We start from the raw sequence: 22,368 nt of genomic DNA on the forward strand, positions 1-22,368 counted from the left end.
AATTAACGTGTTTTTGGAGAGTGCGCGCACGCATGCGCAGTGTGCACGCGCACTCTCCCAAAACACGTCAATTTTTGTTTTCACGAACTTACACTCACGAACGCTATTGCATGCGCGCACTTTCAAAAATCACATAAATTTTCGTTTTCTCGAACTGACACCCGTCTTAATCATTTAATTGCTAATTAACTAAGCATATTTTCACAATATAACGTTTATAATTGAGTAGTTAAAGCATTTTCACGTTAAGTGATACTAAAACCTCTAAGATAGATAGATTATTTTACTGAATAAATTCGTGTCAATCCTTTAAAAGCGTTTTTCTCCGATTTGTATTTCTGCAACGCTGACCACCGGGTGTCAGTTCGTGGTGTCGGTGACGAATTGTCTTGTATTACATGTTTTCAACAAGACTTACCACTCCCACTTGGGGTCAACATGCAAATTCAGGTCAAAGTAATCATACGTACAGTGTGTATGACTCCACCCCGCTAGTTATTTAAATAATACAGATGTTTATGACCGAGGGAATAAAGCGCGTGATGCTACAACCCCTGTCAGGCGAACTTATAATCATTCCTGAATCCATGTCATCTCCTAAGTTTAGGCACAACCACTGTTGTGAGTCCTATTGGCTGTCAAATAAACTCGACCATGAAAGAATTTAATGAAAAGAAACAAAACATTCCAGTTACGCTGGACACTTGCAGCAATATGGGTAATAATAATTACCGGCAATGGGGTAATAGGGAGACTTTCCCATAGACTTGTGCACACAAAACAAATCCGATTTCAATGTGCCCTAACCCAATATTCCCTTGTCCTTTTTCCCACGAATTTCGGTATTTTTACTAATTAGACCACGAGCAACAAATATAACCTGATTTCGACAGCATTTTTTTTTCCTCTAAAGGGGGGCTGCGCCAATAGGGAGACACCTAGGTGTCTCCCTATTAAGCCCGTGTCTCCCTACTATCGAACTTTCTACGCCAACGTGTCTCACTAATAGTACATTTGTAGGAATATACAGTTATACCAATTGTCAATCTACTTTGAAGACAGTAGTCTCATCTCCTGATCATTCGAGTTGTCCTCCGAAGAAAAAGCCTCGCGTGGTTCCCGCCTCCTACAAGGTAAATACAAATCAAAATGTACAAGTTTTTAAGAGGAGCCAGACTTACCGTTTGCTTGTATAATGTTCGAGATTGCAAATTTCACTTAATGAAAAGACTTTTAACTTACAATTTTCCAGAGTTATGGCAGTGGATATTAAATATTGAGTGAGGACACTCGTGACTGTAAAAAAATTGTCGTTTATAAATCTGATTGAGTACAGTTAGGAAGTGTTAAAACGTTTTTACTGATAACACCATCGGTGTTCTCTTTAGAATTGTGATAAGTGCTTTAGATTGAAAAGTTGATTCAGTGCTGCGTGCAATTTTTCCTTTTTAACTTGATTCAGTTCAGTGATTCAGAAAAGAACGTTTTACTGACAGGTGTATGGTAATGATTGGTAACGTTAATATTTATATTTGGTCGGATAAGCACTCAGAAAGTTGTCTATTTATACTTTTTCAAACATTGCTGCAAGGACATAATGCAAATTTATTTTCACTTTTGGGCGGTAAAAAAAATATATAAAAACATTGGCGGTAGATAATAACTCTTTGATTGCGTTAAGATTTGAAGACTGCAAGATAATGCATGTAAAAGCAAACTATATATCTTTGCAATTCTAAATTTTAGAATGGTATCGAACGTGACTTTTCAGCAAGCATTAATTGTTTTTTAACCATACCACTTGAATAGTTTTGACTGCAAAACTAAGCTGAGTAATTAGATATAGGGATTGGTTTTGTGTGAAATTGGTAAGTAGCACTAAATATACAGTTAAACCAAATGTCAATCTACTTTGAAAACAGTAGTCTCATCTCCTGATCATTAGAGTTGTCCTCCGAAGAAAAAGCCTCTCGTGGTTCCCGCCTCCTACAAGGTAAATACAAAAGGTAAAAGTTTTTAAGAGGAGCCAGACTTACCTTTTGCTTGTATAATGTTCGAGATTGCATATTTCACTTAATAGAAAAGACTTTTAACTTACAATTTTCCAGAGTTATGTCAGTGGATATTAAATATAGAGTGAGGACCTTCGTGACTCAAATGTGTGCATTGCAGACAAATCTCAAGTCTGTGCCAAATATCAATATTCTTTCGGAAACGCAAAGGATTGTGGGCGAGTCAAACTAGAGTTTCACGTTCAGAAATGAACGCTGTGTCTATGAAAATCAGACTCCAATGAAAATCGGTTTCCTTTTATTCCCACTGGTTAAACCCCGCCGGGAGTACATGTGCACAACAAGCGCTGGCTGTTGCAAGAATAAGTCTTGCATGATTGCAGAAAAGTCTTGCACTGAAAACAAATCGATTAAAACGATCCCAGTCTGAGCTTAAAAAGGCGATGCCGAAAAATGCGACGCCGGTGTCACATAATATGGCAAAAGCCTTTTGGCCAATTGTCGGGACAAACAGACAAATCAGACCAACCGACCCGACCATCAAGTATTAAGTAATATGTAGAAGCTTCTGTCAGAGCTTATTTCATAAAGGAGTCTTAAATTCACACTTCATCGGCTTTAGTGACTTTTGTTTCAGGACGCCATACGTAGTTTCCAATCACGGTGGTCCATTCTGACCTCGTTCTCCATAAATTGTCTCATGAGGGCGCTATCAGCCGCTTTATACCGTTATTATCCGTTCGGCTTGTGCTTGTGGATAAAGGTATGAAAGATTTCAAGTCTGTGTTTATATTGACAAATACAGTCGAATCCCGTTATAACGAGCTCGGTCCTAACGATATCTCAGATGTAACAAGCACATTCTCCCAGTCCCGATCAATTTGTGTACATTACTATGGGGAAATATTTGGTTATTACGGCACGGACATAACAAGACTTCGGCTGTTAGGACGATTTTTGCCGACCCAATGCGGGGAAAAGCATTGCTTTCAACCCATTTACAACGACAGCTTTTCAGAACCACACGGGCATTATATTACAGCTTGTGAACGACAGACCTTTTGTCCTGAGACGGGTATATGCTCCCGACTTCCAATTCAAGCAACACACTTAAGCTTCACCCATCAATGTACCTATGTAAAGACTTCCACCCAACGTTTTTTCATCTCGCCGATCTTTATAAATAAATTCAATAGGACTGTGATAATCGGCACGGTGGACCGCTGGTCTAGTCGCTAATCCCCCGCTACGGTTTCCCTTAGCATGACCAGGGTTTGAAATTTGCTTACGACTGCGGTACCACGTTTCTAGATTATTACAAACGGACAATAGGGGGCGCTCAGAAAATAAGTGTTGACATTGTAAGGAATAGCATTAAGTACTGCCTCCATTTACGTTCTCAGTGTTTATTTGCAACCTACCCTTTTCCGCATCGAAACTCCCAGATGCCAAAAAGACACGTGATGATCAAAACAGTGAATGAGGTACAAGCGATGGTCATAATCGAATAGCCGAACCCGTAATACTCTGTGATGACGCCCCCTAGCAACGGGCCCGCCAATGAGCTAATAGGAAAAATCAAAATGTATTTGTGTTCATTTAATTTCTGGTGGTGATTCAAGAGATATACACCATCTTTAGTATGAAAGAAGTAATTGTATTTGTGGGATGATTGACATATTAAAGGGCAATGGAGAAAGTATGTAACCAAACTATTGTATCAACTGTGCCTTTTTCTCATGTTATGTTAATTTTACTTATACAGGTACCATGTAACTATGTTGGCAGCATGAAAAAGAAGGAGGAGAAGGAGCATGTGGAGATTAAGGTCTTATCTAAATTTAAAAATTCATTAGCAGAATGCATTCGGTGCACGACCTGTAGGTGGCGCTTTTTGGCCAAGTTGCAAAGGAAGTACACACTGCGCAGGCGGAATCTTTTGGCTCAAACGTTTGGCCAAACCGAGGCTGTGTAAGCTTTCACCATTGATTTACACTGGCGATTTTTTCCCCTTGTTTCGTAAATTCTTATCAGAAGATAAAGAGAGCACGATTGCGGACCTAGCTTTCAGTCATTCCGCAAATAGCGCCACCAACGGTGTCTTATTGACCCGCTTACCCAAGTGCGTACGAACTGTGCCAAAGGCCGGATATAACAGCAGTCAAACCTATTCCACTCGGTATGTCATACCACCTGTAGGATTGAGGTTTTTATTGTGTTAATCCGAAACTGAAAACTTTTGTTTTTAACAGTACAATTGTGTAACTTCTGTACCAGCTTTACTGAGCTATTGGACTTGTTATTCATCTGGGGATTTTTCTAAACAAAATAACAGCAGCCTATACATGTATACATTAAATTCAAAGTTAGCAAAAAAAAAGGCGTTGCATATTTCTGAATTGAATATGCCCATTATATGCATATCACTCTAAACGAGGCATCAATTCTTTGACCAAGTTCGATTTGGTTTCATGTACATAAAAACGCCGATGGGTGGTTTTTTTTCTCGTTCTTTTTTTTGGTGGATTTTTTAGAAAGTTTGTTTAGCATTTGTCCGTGCTTCAGTAATGTTGCAATAATGTGTTAGTATAAACAGTTACAAGAGTTAAAAACGAACAGTGTAGTAATTGCACTTACTCTGCAGAACGTAACATGTCTACGAACGTTGGAGTAGCCAACATGGTAAACGTTGCGGCTGAGATGGGTATGGTAACGCTGGGAAGTACCCCGGTCCTGTAGGAGAAACGTTTCAGGTGTTTAAACGTTTTCCAAGCTGTTCCGACAGATGATTATACAGGGACGTTCGCAAATGTGTTAAAACAGGAGCGTTACTTAACGATCTTGAAACTCTTCCACGTTTTGAGGCGTTTCGAAGCGTTCCTAACAATAACCAATTTTCAAGAGTAAACTTACACAGGCAAGTGCAAAATCTGCGGTAGCCCTAACAGCAGAAACAGTCCACCACTGCCGGATGCACCTACTACAATTAGTATTCTAGCGCATTTCTGACATGAGGAAATCAAAAATTGTCAAATTAATACACAAAAAAAATCAAAGTATTAATGTTGAGCTTTTTCTTATCATTGTTATTATTATCAGTATGAAGTTTTATCCTTCATTTTTTTTTTTTTTTGCCGTTTACCGCTTATAATAGTTAATATAATGTAAATCAGATCCCAACCAGCCAACCGATCCCGTTAGCTCGGTGGTCGAGTGGTAAGACCTCTGCACTAGAAAGCATGAGTGGGTTTGAGTCCCACACGAGTGATTTTTTTCTTCAAACTCTCACTCGGGAGGTAACACACTGAGTAAACAGTGTTTAAACGTCGGTGAAGGGCAAAAACCTAATTAGATTGATACTACCCCAATGCAAAATTCCATCTCATTCTAATCAGTTATATCCTGCTACAAAATAAACTCCTACATTTTGTGTCTAATTCGGAGCGATGCATAGTCTTTCAATTGTCATTAAAAGTAACGCCTTAACGCACACCCCCCCCCCCCCACACACACACCCATACGCCCTGGCATTTGCTCTTACCTTTGCGTCCGCAATGGCACCCCAGATCACTGAGAATAAGCCGTAGCCCAAACCCAAGCTAACAAAGAGCAGACTTATCGCCATCACACTAAAATTAAGCTATCAAGAAGAAAGTGTCGATCAAATAAAATGTGTATTGGAAAAAAAAAATATCGTCAAAAAGTATTTTACGGGAAACTTTGGAGAAGAGATGGACCCTTCCTGCCTGTTAATCAAACAGTGCACATTGACAAATAAGATCACGACTTTTGGTCACGTGACCACATCAGCGCGGTTAAACTCGGTCACAAGGGCAGACAAAATACACACACCGAAGGATATATCATCAAAACTCTGAATGGCCCATTTTAACTTTGCCACTTAAACTCGCATATCGTGATTTTAAAAAAAAATGTTATTTGAAGAAAATGTCAATTTTGTCTCCATTACCTCGTCCAGAAAAATTGCCAGAGTTGGCTGCAGGGACGCAGTGGCTGCAAAGCCAACGAAGTTGGCGAATAAAGCGACCCAGACGGCAGGTATACTGAGCACTCGGCTCACAGAACCAGACTCCTCTGCCTCGTTCCCTGATCAAAAATGGTAAATAACATTGTACGAAGTCAGCAGGGAACAACAACCTGAATCTGGCGCCCTATTTGGTCTGGTACCCTCATGTACAAATGTGGAGCTTATGTACTTTTATTTAATCACTGATGTCCGGGGTTAGAATCTGATGCTAACTGCAGCTTAACATTGATTGGTCATTTTTTTCCGCCAATGAGGGCGTTGTCTTCCCATTAGGACGTTAAAACAACAGACGTGAATCCAAGTTTGCTTGAGGTAAGTTTATACAGAATCGGGAATTGCATCTTCGCCCACGAGTTTAGCACCATTTTGTATCTCATCCCAGTAAACGAAACACCAGTAAAGAACCTGTTTGTTTGAGGAGAGAGTTTTTAGTGAATTTTTGGTTTGGAAGTTTTTTAATTAACCAAATTTTAGCGTTTTTATAACGTGATGTTTACCTAATTACCTAATAATCACGTGAACATAGAAATGTGCTTCCGGAAGGTTTTATAACTAGTGCGAATCGCGTTATGATTTCTACATATTCACTTAACCAAATGACGTGTTTTTGAACCGTTTCTATATGGTATTTACAGATTATTTCGCTTTTGAAGCGCCAATACTTCTGGCTTTCAGGTACTACACATTTCCGGTGATTATAACGTTATTATTACCTATTCATTATCTAGACTAGTTACCACTTAGTTGACGTAATTATTTGGTGTATATGACAAGTCATTTTTTGTAACTAAAACACCAACAGATTTGGTTCTTTAGTTGCCAGTAATTCATTAGTGATCCTCACGTTATTGTCTCCTTTTTTTACCTAGGCATCTTACTGCTCTACATAACGTTATTATCTAGTGTGTGTAAAAGGTTACTTTTTCGTTATTTAAAGACCAATAGATTAAGTTGTACAGTTACCAGTAATTCACTAGTGATCTTCACGTTATTATCTCTTGTTATTTACCTAGGCATCTTACTGCTCTACATAACGTTATTATTTAGTGTGTGTAAAAGGTTTTTTTTTGTTTCGTTTTTTAAGACCAATAGATAAGGTTGTACCGTTACCAGTAATTCATTGGTAATCTTCACGTCATAATGTCTTGTTATTTACCTAGGCCTCCTACTGCTCTACATAACGTAATTATCTAGTGTGTGTAAAAGGTTAATTTTTCGTTTTTTGTAAAGACCAACAGATAAGGCCCCCAAAAAAGTTTCCGGTTTCTGGTATGGAGCTTGTCCAGAAAGTGGTGCGGCGACGCGGCTTTTTTAACCTGTTTTTTTTTGTTTGGGCTTCAAATGTCGGCTGATGACTGCAAATGGTGCCCGACTAAACTTAGTGCAAATATTATGGGAGTCCAGAGAGGCCAAAAAAGCTTATTCTCCATCATAACCCATCTAAAAACACGTTAAAATTGTGCAGCAGCAGGATTCCAGTCAAAGCAGTGAGTTTGGCGGTTTTGAGTCATCATCTTTCATTGAATACAAACATTTTTCATTTGGCCGACGCGCATAGCTACGGCGACGCGCGCGCATACCAGAAAACGGAGACTCTTTTTGGCCCTAAGTTGTACAGTTACCAGTAATTGATTGGTAATCTTCACGTTATTGTCTCTTGTAATTTACCTAGGCATCTTACTGCCCTACATAACGTGTGTATTTAACGTGTGTAAAAGGTTATTATGTCGTTTTTTAAAGACCAATTGATTCGATTGTACAGTTACCATTAATTCATTGGTGATCTTAAAGAATGCAATTATTTAGTGTGTGTAAAAGGTTGTTATGTCGTTTTCAAAGACCAGTAGATTAGGCTGAACAGTTACCAGTGTTTCTCATTGGTGATCTTCACGTTATTCTGTCTTGTTATTCACCGATGCATCTTACTGCCCTGCATAACGTAATTATTTAGTATGTGTGAAAGGTTCAGTTTTCGTTTTTTTAAAGACCAATAGATTGTTTTACTGTGACCTTGATTTACATGTTGACCCGAGGTGGGCGTGGTAAACCTTGGGGAAGCAAATGTGTCTTTTTGGCCATGAACGATTTGCGTAACAGTGGTATGTTTTAGGATGTTTTTATGTAGAGAATGTTATAATATTTTGCTATTCAAAGTCTAAAAGAAACTAATTTGCCAACAAAAACAAACAAAGCAAATACAATTTTTGAATACGTGCAAACTGTGACTACAGACGGCGGTGGTCGAGAGGCACATATGTACCAAGTAAGCACCTTCTTAGATTGGAGAAGGTGCATGATCAGAGGACCCAATCTCGTTTTATGTGTATATTGTATACTAACCAATATACATTGAGTTTAATAATTATTTGCATAATAACCGATATTAATTGAGTTTTAGGAACCGCATTGCCGAACCGTAGGCATTGCTAAAATAACTAAACTGTATTAACAACGCGTTGGTAACGTGACTAGGAGTGGTTCAAAACGTGACAAAAGAACGAAGCAATAACGTGAATACCAGGTGTGCAAGACGCGATAAAAAAACCCGGGAGCAATAGGTATGCAAAACGTGATACAAGCACGTGCGTTTTTCGTTTCTTAAGCGTGATACAAGATTTATTAAAACGGGTATTATTACCGTGTTTTTAACGTGATTACAATCAAGTGACTGTGTAGACAAATCACATTAACGCTTTCACGCAGTTTTCACGCGTGGGCATAACGTAATTCACACACAATTGGTAACGTAACCATGAGTCGTGCAAAACGTGAACACAGAGCAAACGATTCACGTATATAATAGGTGTGCAAAATCGGGTAAAAAAACGACAAATAACGTTTGTATTAGGTGTGCAGAACGTGATAATTCAACGAGCTACTAACGTGCGTTTTACGTTTTTGTTTAAACGTGATGCAGGATTGGGCAAATTGCGTTATTAAAACGGGTAAAATTACACATTGCAATCAAGGGACTGTGTACAAAATTTGCATTAACGCTTTCACGTGGTTATCACGCGTGTGCAGAACGTAACTTACACTAATTCGGTTACCTTAGACCGAAGTGATGTTTAAGTGATTTTCACGTTCCACTGTTTACTGGGATATTTTATAGATCGTCAGTTGCAGCGCATCTATTGAGGTATTTATGGGGTTTTATTCAACAGGGCACTACGGTTGAGTAAACAAAAACCTCAAAGGTGGCCACTGAATGCAATCGCTTTAACAGCCTTTTTTTTAATATCAACATTGTATTGTGGATCCGATTTCAAATTCGATTAAAAAATACGATTTTTCATGTTTTTTATACAATTTTTATACATGCGTGTATATTATTACAATGTGTATGCATTTAATTGATCTACAGTGTATACATTTCAACATTGCTCTAGTTTTTAAAAAGCCTGATCCAGTTTTTATGCTATCATTTATTTCAGATATATAAGTATTTTTTTTTTTTTTTGGATACCTTATCAACTTTTTAAAAATATTTTATAATGCAGGTTCTCGTACTTTTTAGATGAATCTCTTTTTATTTATATGTTTTATATGTATCAATACTGTTTAACTATTGTAAACCAGTCTCTTCAGACACATTATAGTGGCTGCCGATTGTTTTAATTTTTTTTTTTATAAACCAGAATAAGGATAATAATAATAGCAATAGCAATAATAATATTGGTTTTAAAGATTCAAACCTTCATTAGGCATCAAGAAGTAGTTGACGACAACGGTCGACAAAACGAGACCACCAAGGATGAAGAAGGGAGTTCTAAATCCTGCAGCCTGGTAAGACATATCAGCAAAACTATTACAAATGTGTTTATTTGTTTGTTTGTTGTTGACTCTGTATGCAAACAACAGAGGGCGCCTCACTCCCCTCACCATTTGTTGAGCGAGTTAGGACTCTGGGAAGACGTCCTTTTCTTGGTACAATAACAAAAAATCACATTTAATAAAACGTTCAAGCAATTTGGCAACTTTACTTCAATCTAAAAATCTGATTAGAAGAAAGAATGTTTTTGGTTCCATCCAAGGCAAATATCATGTCACGTGTAGTTCTTTTAACGTGCAGCTTATTTCAATTGACTGGACATTATAGGAGGTGGTATTTACCTCTTCACTATTGTTTTCTTTTTTTTGGGGGGGGGGGGAGGGGAACAGAAAACAACTGCACTCATTGCGTTAACTCATTAACTCCGATTGCAATTTTCCCATACTTACGTTATACAGCAAGCCGCCTACGGCTGGCCCTATTGCTAAGGAAAAGCCGATAGTCGTCTCAACCAGACTCTGTTGATTTAGGAAGGAGGCACCAATGGAAATAGCTAAGTTTACCTTGAGCTAAACAGGTGCTTTGAAGTGAAAACTTGCGTTCGGTGATTTTTGCTTTATTAATCAGCTATAAGCAAAGGCAAATGATTTACTCTATCTCAATTTAAGTCGTCACTTTTCTGCCGGAATAAAAGTTTACGTTTGCCCTTTGCAGGACTGAATATTTCAATACACATTCATAAATACGTAAGATAGTTCACCCATTCCTATTTTTCGAGAGCCCGTCACATGGCCGGTTTTCAACGGTTGATAAGAACCGGATGGCTGGTCTTAAATAATTTTCCAGTGTCACAAGAGAATTTAAAGTCCTATGAAATCTGGTGCCTTTTACAGTTATATTAATTTAACGTTCACAATCCTCACGTAGGCATGCGCAATACCACCAATGAGTCCATATACCATAATACTAAATGCACAATTACTGGAACAGCTGCGTTCTGCGCCACTCGCGCGCTACGCAAACTTCATATAGGGAGTTTTTTGGGGGTTTTTTACTACGACTTTCGAGAATTGACACACCATAATACAGTAAAGGGGGTCCAAAAACATGAAGTTAAAATGTTGATCAAAATCGTTGGGCATTTGTAATTTTGGACTTGTTTTGACTTTTGGACCGAAACGTTTTGATTTTTTGACCGATAATGAAAATTACCCTAGACTTCGGCTTGGGTATAAATTATCAGCATCCAGAAACAAATAGGTCTTAAACATAGTGTTAAAAACGGCCAGGCACACTTATAAATGCACGCATTATTTCCTTTAATTAGTATGGTGGTCATCTTTTGGGTCATTGTGATCCGGAAAAGTGTAATTTTGAACCGGGAAGAAATGTCGTTTTTACCCGGAAAATTATCAGGTCAAAATATGACTCGGATTCCGGGTCAAATCGGACGCGGGACCTTTCAAAGTGTAGTTTAGTTCCAGCGTCATCTCATTCGCTCAAATGTAATATAAGTGCCCATGAAAGTAACTTTTTATACCACAGCCTTGCCAACATCATCAGGGAATACAGAAGCTACGATGGCCGCTGATGCCGTCAGCGCAGCAGCCGAGCCAAGCCCCTCTAAAATGCGAATGGCGAAACTGAACCCAGTGAAAGTAGCGTTTGTGGGCATGTCGATAATAAACCTGTGTTATAGCATAGGACAGAAAACAGTTAGTGCTCCCCCAGTTCTCAAAAGTAAACTGTAGCCCAATGGGCCTTATTGAATTGAAAGTGGAGTAAAATCGTTGGAACTTGGGCAGAGAATTGAGAGCAGGAACATTACTAAATAATCCAAGTGTGCTTAAACGAATAATTTACACTTCGTAATTAAATATTCCCTAATGTTTTAAACCAGATAATAAAAAAAATAGGTAAAACAAGGCTGCATAAATAGTCTGGCGCCACCCCATTCAACAGTTAACAATTTATGAAATACACTTAGGGAACATGACAAAAATGGAAAAAATGGCTACCTCGTGAATACGGTCCATGAAGCAAAACAAAAAAGAGGAGAGAACATGAAGAGATTAATGCTCACCCGAACAGAATGTTACAACCTCCCGTGAAAAATGAACCGGCGAGAAATACGAAACGGGCACCAACGATTGGTATCTAAGAAGCATATACATGTACATGTAATGTTAAAGTCAATGACTATTAGCAAAAAGGGGAAAATGAGCCGGTAGAGGGCGCTAACAACCAAATAGCGCCATCTTTTGGCGAGTAGAGAACAAAGTCTTTGAAAGAAATGGTCGGTTTTATTTTTGTTCCTATAGACCTTTCTATGCTTGGTTGGCAAAATTACGGGATGCAAAACTTTGAAATGTCCAACACTGCAGAAACGAAGAAGAGTTATTACAGAAAACCCAAATATGATTAGATTGTTGGAAATAAAGCGTCAACACAATTCCTACACATTCTTTTTTTTAATGTGTATTGATGGCATTATGGGGCCTTTTTTTAATATGTTGCCAACCACGGCTTTAATTTATGCGCTTGCGACAGCCCATATAAAATGGCGCCAATATTTACAAACAAAAGAAAGGTCTACTGTTAGCCTACATTCCTCATTCAAAGATGTTGTAGATTAAACACGAGATATTTTGCGTTCCCCTAAATAATGTCTAATTGAATTTTTAGACCAAACAGGGACTTACCATTTTGCCTATTAGGGGCGATCCTATGCCGTATGACAAGGAAAATACGCTGAACACCATCCCAATAACTGTCTGTGATATTCCCCTTTTCTTTGCCTGTTGCAAAGTGACAGGAAAACCATTTGATATAATGAATCCCTAAAAAGCGGATTTCATTCTTCAATCAGTGTATCTAAAAAAAAATGTGTTATTGAAGCTTGCATATGTTAACAGCAGTATGGAATAAGCCATTTGCGAGTTAAATTTGAATAAAATCTAGTACGCTGAAGTCAAATGGTTTCCACATTTCAGTTTTCTTTCAACCAGACCTTTGAAGTAGGAAAAGTATAAAAAAAAACTAGAGATCTATGTCTGTTTGCAACAGAACATAGGGCTTTTCCGCATTATGATTTTTTTTTTATCAATAATACGTCTCTGACTATGCATGAACATAAAATCTGTCAAAGTTAGCCGAAAATCGGCTAAAACGGTCACTATGATCAGGATTTGACCTCAGCAACATGTGCGCTGCGGGCTGACTGACATACGATGTATGTGCGTATGTACAACGTACGTGCATGTACATGTTCTGTACATTGTGGACGTCCTGTGCATGTTTTGTCAAAGTTAGCCGAAAATCGGCTAAAACGGTCACCGTGGTCAGGATTTGACCTCAGCAACACGTGCGATGCTTGCTGACTGACTGATGTGCGTATGTACAACGTACGTGCTTGTACACGTACATTGTGGACGTCCTGTGCATGTTTTAAAGCACAGGTATTGCCAACCTAAAGTTTTAAGCGTGCGCAAGGCATGTTCGAGTTCGCTTATTACCTCGAAGCTTTGATATGTTTTAGACCCACCCTTAAATCGACAATTAAAGTAAAAACTAATATAAAAACTGCCATGGTTGATTTTTCATGAATTTTCAAAGGAAAAAAGGTCTTTTCATTATAACTTCCGGTCTGATGACGTCATACACCTAAAACTTCTCACACGTTCTAAGGGGGTCAAGGTCATCATATACGTCAATATTTAGGCAATTCCGACAAACTTCGCCACAGACATCTATTCAAAATACATTTTTGATTTTTTTTTACCTGTCGCTAGAGGGCGCTCGAAGATTGCATGACGTCATCAGTAGATGATATGAAAATAACTATCAGCCAAAAGACTAACACCGTTAAAAGCAAGTTCATATCTATTACCACTTTTAAATAATAAGTAACTTCCGGTTTTGGCCTTTTTCGACCGGAAGCAAGGGTCACGTGATTTCACGCACACCGAATAAAATAAAGACCTTAACCTATTCTATCACTTGACGGCAACAGAATGCTGCGGACGCGTACGGTTGATTTCTTATGCATGTTTAAATATTAAAAGAGTCACAATTTAAGTGCCCATAAATAAACACCGGATGATGTCATCATGACGTCATCATTGCACAGTGATGTTTGAATTAGGGTCTTTGCTTGGACAAAGATTGGTGTAAATGAATTACTGGCAAAGAGTCAAAAATGCCCTTTGAAGATCGACAATTTTTTTTTAAATTTCTGTGTACAAAGTCTTTGGGAAAAATTTAATATTCAAAAATCTATAATAAATCAGTCGATGACGTCACCATGACGTCAATCTTCGGGACACATCTTTGCTATAGGGACTATGCTTATGCTAAGTTTGAATTATGTATGGCAAAGATTAATGCCAAAAGTGGCACTGAGAAAAAAACGCGCACAAAGTCAATGGCATTTGAAGTGGAACAAAAAGAAGAAGAAGAAGAAAGAAACTAGAGCTGTATGTCTGTTTGCAAACAGAACACAGGGGGGCTTTTTCGCACTTTACAAATATTTGTTTCGTTTGTCCTTTTGCAGTCACTTTTCAAAGTGCTTCATGCAGTTAAATGTTGTTCAAAACGCTTATAATAATTGCTAAAGTATATTTTTATCAAATGATGTCACTTGCCCTGCAATGACGTCATCCTTAAGACCCTTCTCAATGCACATTTTGTCATTGTGATTTTGGTTTGAACCAAGTTTAATGTCAATCCGATGAAAGAAAGTGTGCAATTTGTGGAAACAGAATAAAATTATAAATATCTAAAAATAATAAAAACCAAACGATGACGTCATCGTGACGTCACTTTAAACTTTGTATACTAGTACCATTATTTACCTACCCACTAAGTTTCATGACAGTCAGACCTTTCCTTATATGTATTTTGAAAAATCGCATTTTTATGACGTCATAATGATGTAAGATATTTTTTTCAAAATTTTGTGCAAATACCTTTTACCTAACAGACCAAATACACAAATAATTTTGAATTTTGCATGTTACGTTCATGAGATATGGCTAAAAGGTCAAAAACTTCTAATATTCATATTAACTCTCCGGATGACGTCATCATGGCGTCACCTTTTTTTTTTTTTTACCTATAACACATCCCGGTCTAGCCACATACCAAGTTTCAACCCAATCAGACTTACAGTTCTGTAGACATAGGACTTCATAATATGCACGTAAATTTCAAAAATCAATAAAAAAAATTAGGTGATGACGTCATAATGACGCCATAGTCTTGGCATAATTTTTGTATGAGGGTCTTCCTTGGCTGTAACATTGATGACGATTCCAGATTGCCAAGTTATAGAAATGGTGCCTTGAAAACGTGTACAAAGTCAATGGGCTAACAAGTGTACAAAGTTAACGGGCTAAAAAAAATCCCACTGCAGAAAAATTGCACCTCTAAATTTGTAATTTGCCTTTGAACTGAAGCATTTTAATGAAATATTACTTGATATTCTGACCCTTAGGAATATGTTCAATCGAATGACAGCGCGAAAAAAACTACGATTTATCTTTCCTTCTTATAGTAATTCTCGGCCGAAGTTCAGAACTACTCAGTAAAATATCAGTGTTGTATAGGAAAAGACTTGTGGAAAATCCCACTGCAGAGAAACTGCACCTTTAAATACGTAACATAGGTCTTTTCGGCATCATGATTGTTTTTTATACGTCCCTGACTATGCGCATGCATGAACATAAAATCTGTCAAAGTTAGCCGAAAATCGGCTAAAACGGTCACTGTGATGTGGACAGGATTTGACCTCGGCAACACGTGCTCTGCAGGCTGACTGACATACGATGTATGTGCGTAACGTACGTGTATGTAATGTACATACAGACGTTCTGTGCATGTTTCAGAGCAGAGGTATTGTCAGCATCATGTTTTAAGCGTGCGCAGGGCATGTCAGAGCTCGCTTATTGCCTCGAAGCTTTGAAATGTTTTAGACCTACCCTTCAATCAACATTTAAGGTAAAAACTAACATAAAAGCTGCCATGGTTGATTTTTCAGGAATTTTCAAATGAAAAAGGGTCTTTTTATTAAAACTTCCGGTCTGATGACGTCATTCGCCTAAAACTTCGCACACGCCTTAAGTGGGTCAAGGTCATCATGTACACCAATATTAAGGCGATTCCGACAAACTTCGCCACAGACATCTATTCAAAATACATTTTTGCAAATATTCAACCTGTCGCTAGAGGGCGCTCGAAGATTGTATGACGTCATTGGTAGATGATTTGAAGAATACTTTTAGCCAAAAGACTAACACCGTGGAAAGCAAGTTCATATCTATTACCACTTTCAAATAATAAGCCACTTCCGGTTTTGGCCTTTTTCGACCGGAAGCAAGGGTCACGTGATTGCACGCCCATTGAATGAAATAAAGACACTTACCTACTCTACCACTTGCCGGCAACAGAATGCTGCGGACGCGTACGGTTGATTTCTTATGCATTTATAAATATTAAAGGTGTCACAATTTAATTGCCTATAAATAAACACAGGATGACATCAACATGACGTCATCATTCCACAATGCTGTTTGAATTAGGGTCTTTGCTTTGACAAAGAGTGGTGTAAATGAATAACTGGCAAAGAGTCGAAAATGCCCTTTGAAAAGTGACATTTTTTTTAATTTCTGTGTCCAAAGTCTATGGAAAAAATCAAATATTCAAAAATCTATAGTAAATTAGTCGATGACGTCACCATGACGTCAATCTTCGGGAAACATCTTTGCTATAGGGACTATGCTTATGCTAAGTTTGAATGATGTATGGCAAAAATTAATGCCAAAAGTGGCACTGAGAAAAAAACGTGCACAAAGTCAATGGCATTTGAAGTGGAACAAAAAGAAGAAGAAGAAGAAGAAGAAGAAAGAAAAACTAGAAATGTGTTTGTGGACAAACACTGAGCTGTTTCGAACGTTTTATTAATGACTGCCGTATTAGTTTCATCCAGGTCGAATGAACATGTACATGAATATTCTATACAAAAAGTGTCCATCCTATGTAAAAAAAAAAAAAAAAAACTATCTACGACCAGTACCTATCTACGACCTAACAAACCTTTTGCAAAAAAGAATTTCGAATTAACCACGTTCCATTGATGAGATATGAGTAAAAGGTCCAAAAATTGAATAATTCATATAAAATCACATGATGACGTCATCGTGACGTCACTGCAATCTTTGTCTATAACGCCTCCTGGAATATCTGTATATCGAGATTGAACCCAATCGGACCACAGGTTCTCTGGATATAGTGACTTAAACTATGCAGTTTTAGGATGACGTCATGTGACACGTGATGACGTCATGATGACGTCATGATTCGGCATACATCTTCAGATGGTTGTATAAGTGTGTGCCGTGTTTGAAGTCGATCGGACCGTATTTTATATAATTTTTGAAAAAATTGAAGAAAATAGTAAAATTTGAAAAAATTCATAAAAAATCAGGTGATGACGTCATGATGACGTCATTTCAGATTTGGAATGCTGTTATCTATACCTACCTACCCACCAAGATTCATAACGATCGGACATAACCTTATATGTGAAACAAAAAATCACGTTTTTGATGACGTCATCATGACGTCACACATTTTACGAAATTTTGTGCATCTATCTATGACCTAACAAACCTGTTACGAAAAGAATTTCGAATTTACCACATTCCTTGTATGAGATATGAGTAAAAGGTCCAAAAATTGAATAATTTTAATAAAATCACACGATGACGTCATCATGACGTTACTGCAATTTTCGTCTATCACACGTCCCGGAATACTTGCATACCAAGTTTGAACCCAATCGGACTTCCGGTTCTGTAGATATAGGGCCTTAAAGTATGCTCTTTTAGGATGACGTCACGTGACACTTGATGACGTCAGCATGACGAAAAGTTTCGGCACACATCTTTAGATGGTGGTCTTAGTGTGTGCCAGGTTTGAAGTCGATCGGATTTGAAAAAGGTCCAAAAGTGCGTTGTAGAACGAAAACACGTGTTATCCTATAGGAAAAAAAATGGAAGAAAAAAAAAAAAGAGAAAAAAACTAGAAATTGTGGTTGTGGACAACCACAGAGCTGTTCCCAATATTGAATGTCTGTTGAACCAATAGACATATAAGTAGAGATCTATGTCTGTTTGCAACAGAACATAGGGCTTTTCCGCATTATGATTTGTTTTTATCAATAATACGTCCCTGACTATGCATGAACATAAAATCTGTCAAAGTTAGCCGAAAATCGGCTAAAACGGTCACTGTGGACAGGATTCGACCTCAGCAACACGTGCGCTGCGGGCTGACTGACATACGATATGTACAACGTACGTGCATGTACATGTACATTATGGACGTCCTGTGCATGTTTTAAAGCAGAAGTATTGTCAACCTGAAGTTTGAAGCATGCGCAGGGCATGTCCGAGTTTGCTTATTGCCTCGAAGCTTTGAAATGTTTTAGACCTACCCTTAAAAAGACAATTAAAGTAAAAACTAATAAAAAACTGCTGGTTGATTTTTCAGGAATTTTCAAAGGAAAAAGGGTCTTTTCAATATAACTTCCAGTCTGATGACGTCATATACCTAAAACTTCGCACACCTGTTAAGTGGGTCAAGGTCATTATATACACCAATATTTAGGCGATTCCGACAAACTTCGCCACAGACATCTATTCAAAATACATTTTTGAAAATTTTCAACCTGTCGCTAGGGGGCGCTCGAAGATTGCATGACGTCATCGGTAGATGATTTGAAGAATACTATTAGTCAAGAGACTAACACCGTTGAAAGCAAGTTCATATCTATTACCACTTTTAAATAATAAGCCACTTCCGGTTTTGGCCTTTTTCGACCGGAAGCAAAGGTCACGTGATTTCACGCACACTGAATAAAATAAAGACCTTAACCTATTCTACCACTTGCCGGCAACATAATGCTGCGGACGCGTACGGTTGATTTCTTATGCATTTTTAAATATTAAAATTGTCACAATTTAATTGCCTATAGATAAACTCCGGATGACGTCATCATGACGTCATCATTACACAATGTTGTTTGAATTAGGGTCTTTGCTTGGACAAAGATTGGTGTAAATGAATAACTGGCAAAGAGTCGAAAATGCCCTCTGAAAATTGATATTTTTTTTTTATTTCTGTGTACAAAGTCTATGGAAAAAATTAAATATTCAAAATTCTATAATAAATCACGTGATGACGTCAGCATGACGAAAATTTTCGGCATACATCCTCAGATGATGGTTAATAACTATGCTGAGTTTAAAGTTGATCGGATTTAAAATAATTGCCAAAGTTGCTTGTAGAATAAAAACGTGTACAAAACCTATGAGAAAAGTGGAAAAAGAAAAAAAAAGAAAAAAAAAAAAAAAAAAAAGAAAAAAAAAAAATTAACGAAAACAAGAGCTGTTCCCAATTGAAATTGGGAACAGCTAAAAAATAACAAAAACAAGAGCTGTTTCGGTGTGTACACCGAAACAGCTAAAAAAAACAGAACAAAAACAAAGGCTTTTCCGCAACTTTGCGGAAAAGCCAAAAACACTTTAAAATTTCGGGCATTCCTGGTCGTAATGGCTCTTTAAATCGAGCGCAGTCGCACGTGCACGATAAGCGCCGGAGGAAGTAATCGAACGTCGGTGTCATTATGATAATCTGACTCCGTCAAAATCGGACTCCTTTTCCTTATTATTGGTTAATCCCTCGCACGCGACAGGTCAGTCTCCCGTATACATGATATATATGATCCTAAAAATATCGTGTTATCCTACTTACGCAAGCGCAATACTACCATACTAGCAACCATCATACTACAAATTAGTAACCGGGACTAAATTGCTAATAGGGTATTCGTATGTTGTTTAATGTCCTTGGTCGTAAATGTTACATGTGCACCCATTCACTCATTTCAATAATGGGGCTTGCACGATACATTGATTTAAACAAACTTAGAGGATCCTAATAATCATTTTAGCAAAGGGCGGATCCAGGGAGGGGGGACAACGAGGGACATGCCCCCCCCCCCTAAAAAAAAATAACCCAATTTTGCGTACACCGTACCAACATCTTTTCCGTTTAAAAAAAATTGTGGTAAGAAATTGCTTCAGATCCCACGACAGAGTTTCTAGAATTCCCCCCCCCCCAAAAAAAAAATGTGCCTCTTGAGGGGGACCCGAACCTCACGCCGTAATTTTTGTGTACCCACTTTTTTATAAGGACCAACAAATTTTTGCCCCCCCCAAAAAAAAAAAAATAGAAAAATTATGTGTTCTGGATCCGCTCTTGCTCCTGCTTGACATAAGACATTGTAAACAGTTAGCCTTTGGCTAACTAAAAACAATACAACTTACAAAAGTCTTTTTGGTTGGGGAAGGAAGAGGGGCATTATCAGTATTTTGGTGGGGGACCTGGGGGCACGGCCAATTTATGGGGCCCCATGCCCCCCCCCTCCCCGTGGCTACGTGGGTTGAACTTACCTCAATAGGGTAGAACACCGTAATGACCGAGAAAGCCATCATGTTAGTAAGCGCGGCCAAAAGGGTGCCCACGATGGTGGCTATCTGGTGGGATGTAAACCTGCTCTTCGCTGGTTGCTGGTCACCGTCGGCATCAACCGCTTCCTCTGGAGTTGCCAAACCTCTGGGCGGAGTCTCCATTGGAGAAGGCACCTGACTATTTGCATCTTTCTGCGAACCCTCCATGTTGCCGTTTTCGTGTGTTTGAAGCTCCATGGCCTGTCCAAAAAATGTCGACATAAAACAAGAAGGGTTTACCAATTTAGTATTAGGTTCCGTCAAAGCAGTAGGCCTACTTAAGACTAGCGTACTGTCACACTATCCGAAATTCCGATCGGCCATATACAAGTCGTGGTTTGAAGTTCTGTAACGTAATCATTAGCCATTTATTTTCTTTATAAAACATGCGCAGCTGTGTAGTACTACAATCGCGGTGATGGCTTTCAGGTAGGGTAGTATTTTACGATCACATTAATTGCAGTGCGTGGTTCATTATACTTTCTTGATCGTTTGAATTAATGAAGTGCGTCTATTTAGCATAAATAGAGATATTCATGTATGTGTATTTTTCAATGGCAATGGAATTGAATTTATTCCAGTTTCCAATGTGACATTTACCGACATTTAGTCCAACAATTTAGCTGTCCACTCTTTCGCTGGTGTCACCTTTCATAATACCATACCGTATAATCTGCGTCATTGTATTGTATTATTTGAGTTTAGGGGCCATTCAGAATGTTCAATGTGGTAAAATTTCGATCTTTTTTCCAAATTGTGGGTGGGTGGGTCAAGCTAAATAATTGAAAATCGAAATACACTTTCCATGGAAAAAAAGGTAACAAAAAAAAAACAAAGATAGATCTGTTGACTTGGCTGAACTACGCGCAAGCGTTCCGATATCGCGATGCGTGTTTCTTTTCCAACTTCTTCCCCTGTATGTACTGTCAGTGGCGTAGCCAGGATTTTTTTAAGGGGGGGGGGGCGCTGCATGGGGGGGGGGGCAGGAACATTTCATGGGGGGGGGGCGTCATGTAGATCAATTACATTTTTTTTAAAAACTCAAAATCTCAGTGAGGGAGGCGACTGGGGGGGGGGGCGACAAGGTTTCATAAACACGGGATGCTCCAAGTTAATAAAATGCCTGAACGTATGTTCAGATTACGCCACCCATGATCACAAATCCTCGCGACTTTCCAGTAGCTACATCAACATCTTGCGTTGCCTGAAACAAATCTTCGGTCTTTAACCACACTTTGGGTTTGCCAGCATTCATGACAATACCATTAGTATCAAGCATTAGAAAGCGGTCAGAGGCTTTGTGATACGCGCACAAGGGACTGTGATGTCCAAACTTGGAAGCCTTCCCGATTTGACCCAAAAGGTATCGCTGGAAGTTCAGAATAACTCCAGCGCTGGAATCTTCATGGCGCAGGGCTTCCACGGCTAGACAGCGGAATTCATCCACGGAGGACTCCTGACCAAAGTACATCGTAGCTTGGTGTTTGTGGCTGACGAGTAACTGGCCGACATCCATCAATGTGGTGCCTTTTTTTTCTGGATGACATCATGGGTAATGATCTCTTCGGTCTCCTTGAAGGCGAACATAGCAAATCCGTGGTACTGTGCCTTAATGTCATTACAGTGTCTGAAGTTGCAGTGCCCTGCTTCACGACACACTTTTCCACATTCAACGGATGCAAGAAGAAGCGCTGCACTCTGTATGTCACAGTGCGAATAGTGCTGCTGGAAATCAAACACGTCCATTAAGATGTCTTGACGAACTTCAGCTTCATCCAGAAGCCGCTGGCCTTCCTCAGATTCCAAAGTAATTGGTTCACTTACTTTAAAGGTTTCCCCCATATCTGCCTCAGAACCTGATGTGGAGTCGGAAAAAAGACATGAGGGGCCATTCAGAATTTTCAATGTTTTAAAATTTCGATCTTTTTTCCAAATTGTGGGTGGGTGGGTCAAGCTAAATAATTA

The 22,368-nt window shown here is 38.6% G+C and overlaps 1 protein-coding gene and 1 pseudogene across 1 annotated transcript; both read right to left on the reverse strand.

Moving 5' to 3' along the window:
- Positions 1–922: 922 nt before the first annotated feature.
- Positions 923–20,605, reverse strand: LOC119725254 (MFS-type transporter SLC18B1-like). Its single transcript, XM_038196594.1, has 13 exons — positions 20,347–20,605; positions 12,535–12,630; positions 11,916–11,989; positions 11,373–11,520; positions 10,282–10,350; positions 9,756–9,843; positions 5,983–6,119; positions 5,554–5,652; positions 4,926–5,017; positions 4,650–4,745; positions 4,131–4,205; positions 3,434–3,577; positions 923–1,126 (listed from the first exon to the last, which is right to left on the reverse strand). Exons 1-13 carry the CDS (start codon positions 20,599–20,601, stop codon positions 1,048–1,050), a joined length of 1,452 nt encoding a protein of 483 aa, XP_038052522.1. The 5' UTR covers positions 20,602–20,605; the 3' UTR covers positions 923–1,047.
- A 901-nt stretch (positions 20,606–21,506) lies between these two features.
- LOC119725255 lies at positions 21,507–22,257 on the reverse strand (annotated as a pseudogene).
- Between the last annotated feature and the right edge of the window lie 111 nt (positions 22,258–22,368).

The sequence above is a fragment of the Patiria miniata genome, unplaced genomic scaffold (genome assembly GCF_015706575.1).
Source record: "Patiria miniata isolate m_02_andy unplaced genomic scaffold, ASM1570657v1 HiC_scaffold_19, whole genome shotgun sequence".
NCBI lineage: Eukaryota > Metazoa > Echinodermata > Asteroidea > Valvatida > Asterinidae > Patiria > Patiria miniata.

Coding starts and splice junctions, on each gene's coding strand:
- LOC119725254 (XM_038196594.1), bottom strand. CDS start 20,601: ATGGAGCTTCAAACACACGAAAACGGCAACATGGAGGGTTCGCAGAAA. Junction 3,578..4,130: donor CACAGTTCGTACGCACTTGG/GTAAGCGGGTCA, acceptor TTTTCCTATTAG/CTCATTGGCGGGCCCGTTGC. Junction 1,127..3,433: donor GAGTTTCGATGCGGAAAAGG/GTAGGTTGCAAA, acceptor TTTACCTTGTAG/GAGGCGGGAACCACGCGAGG.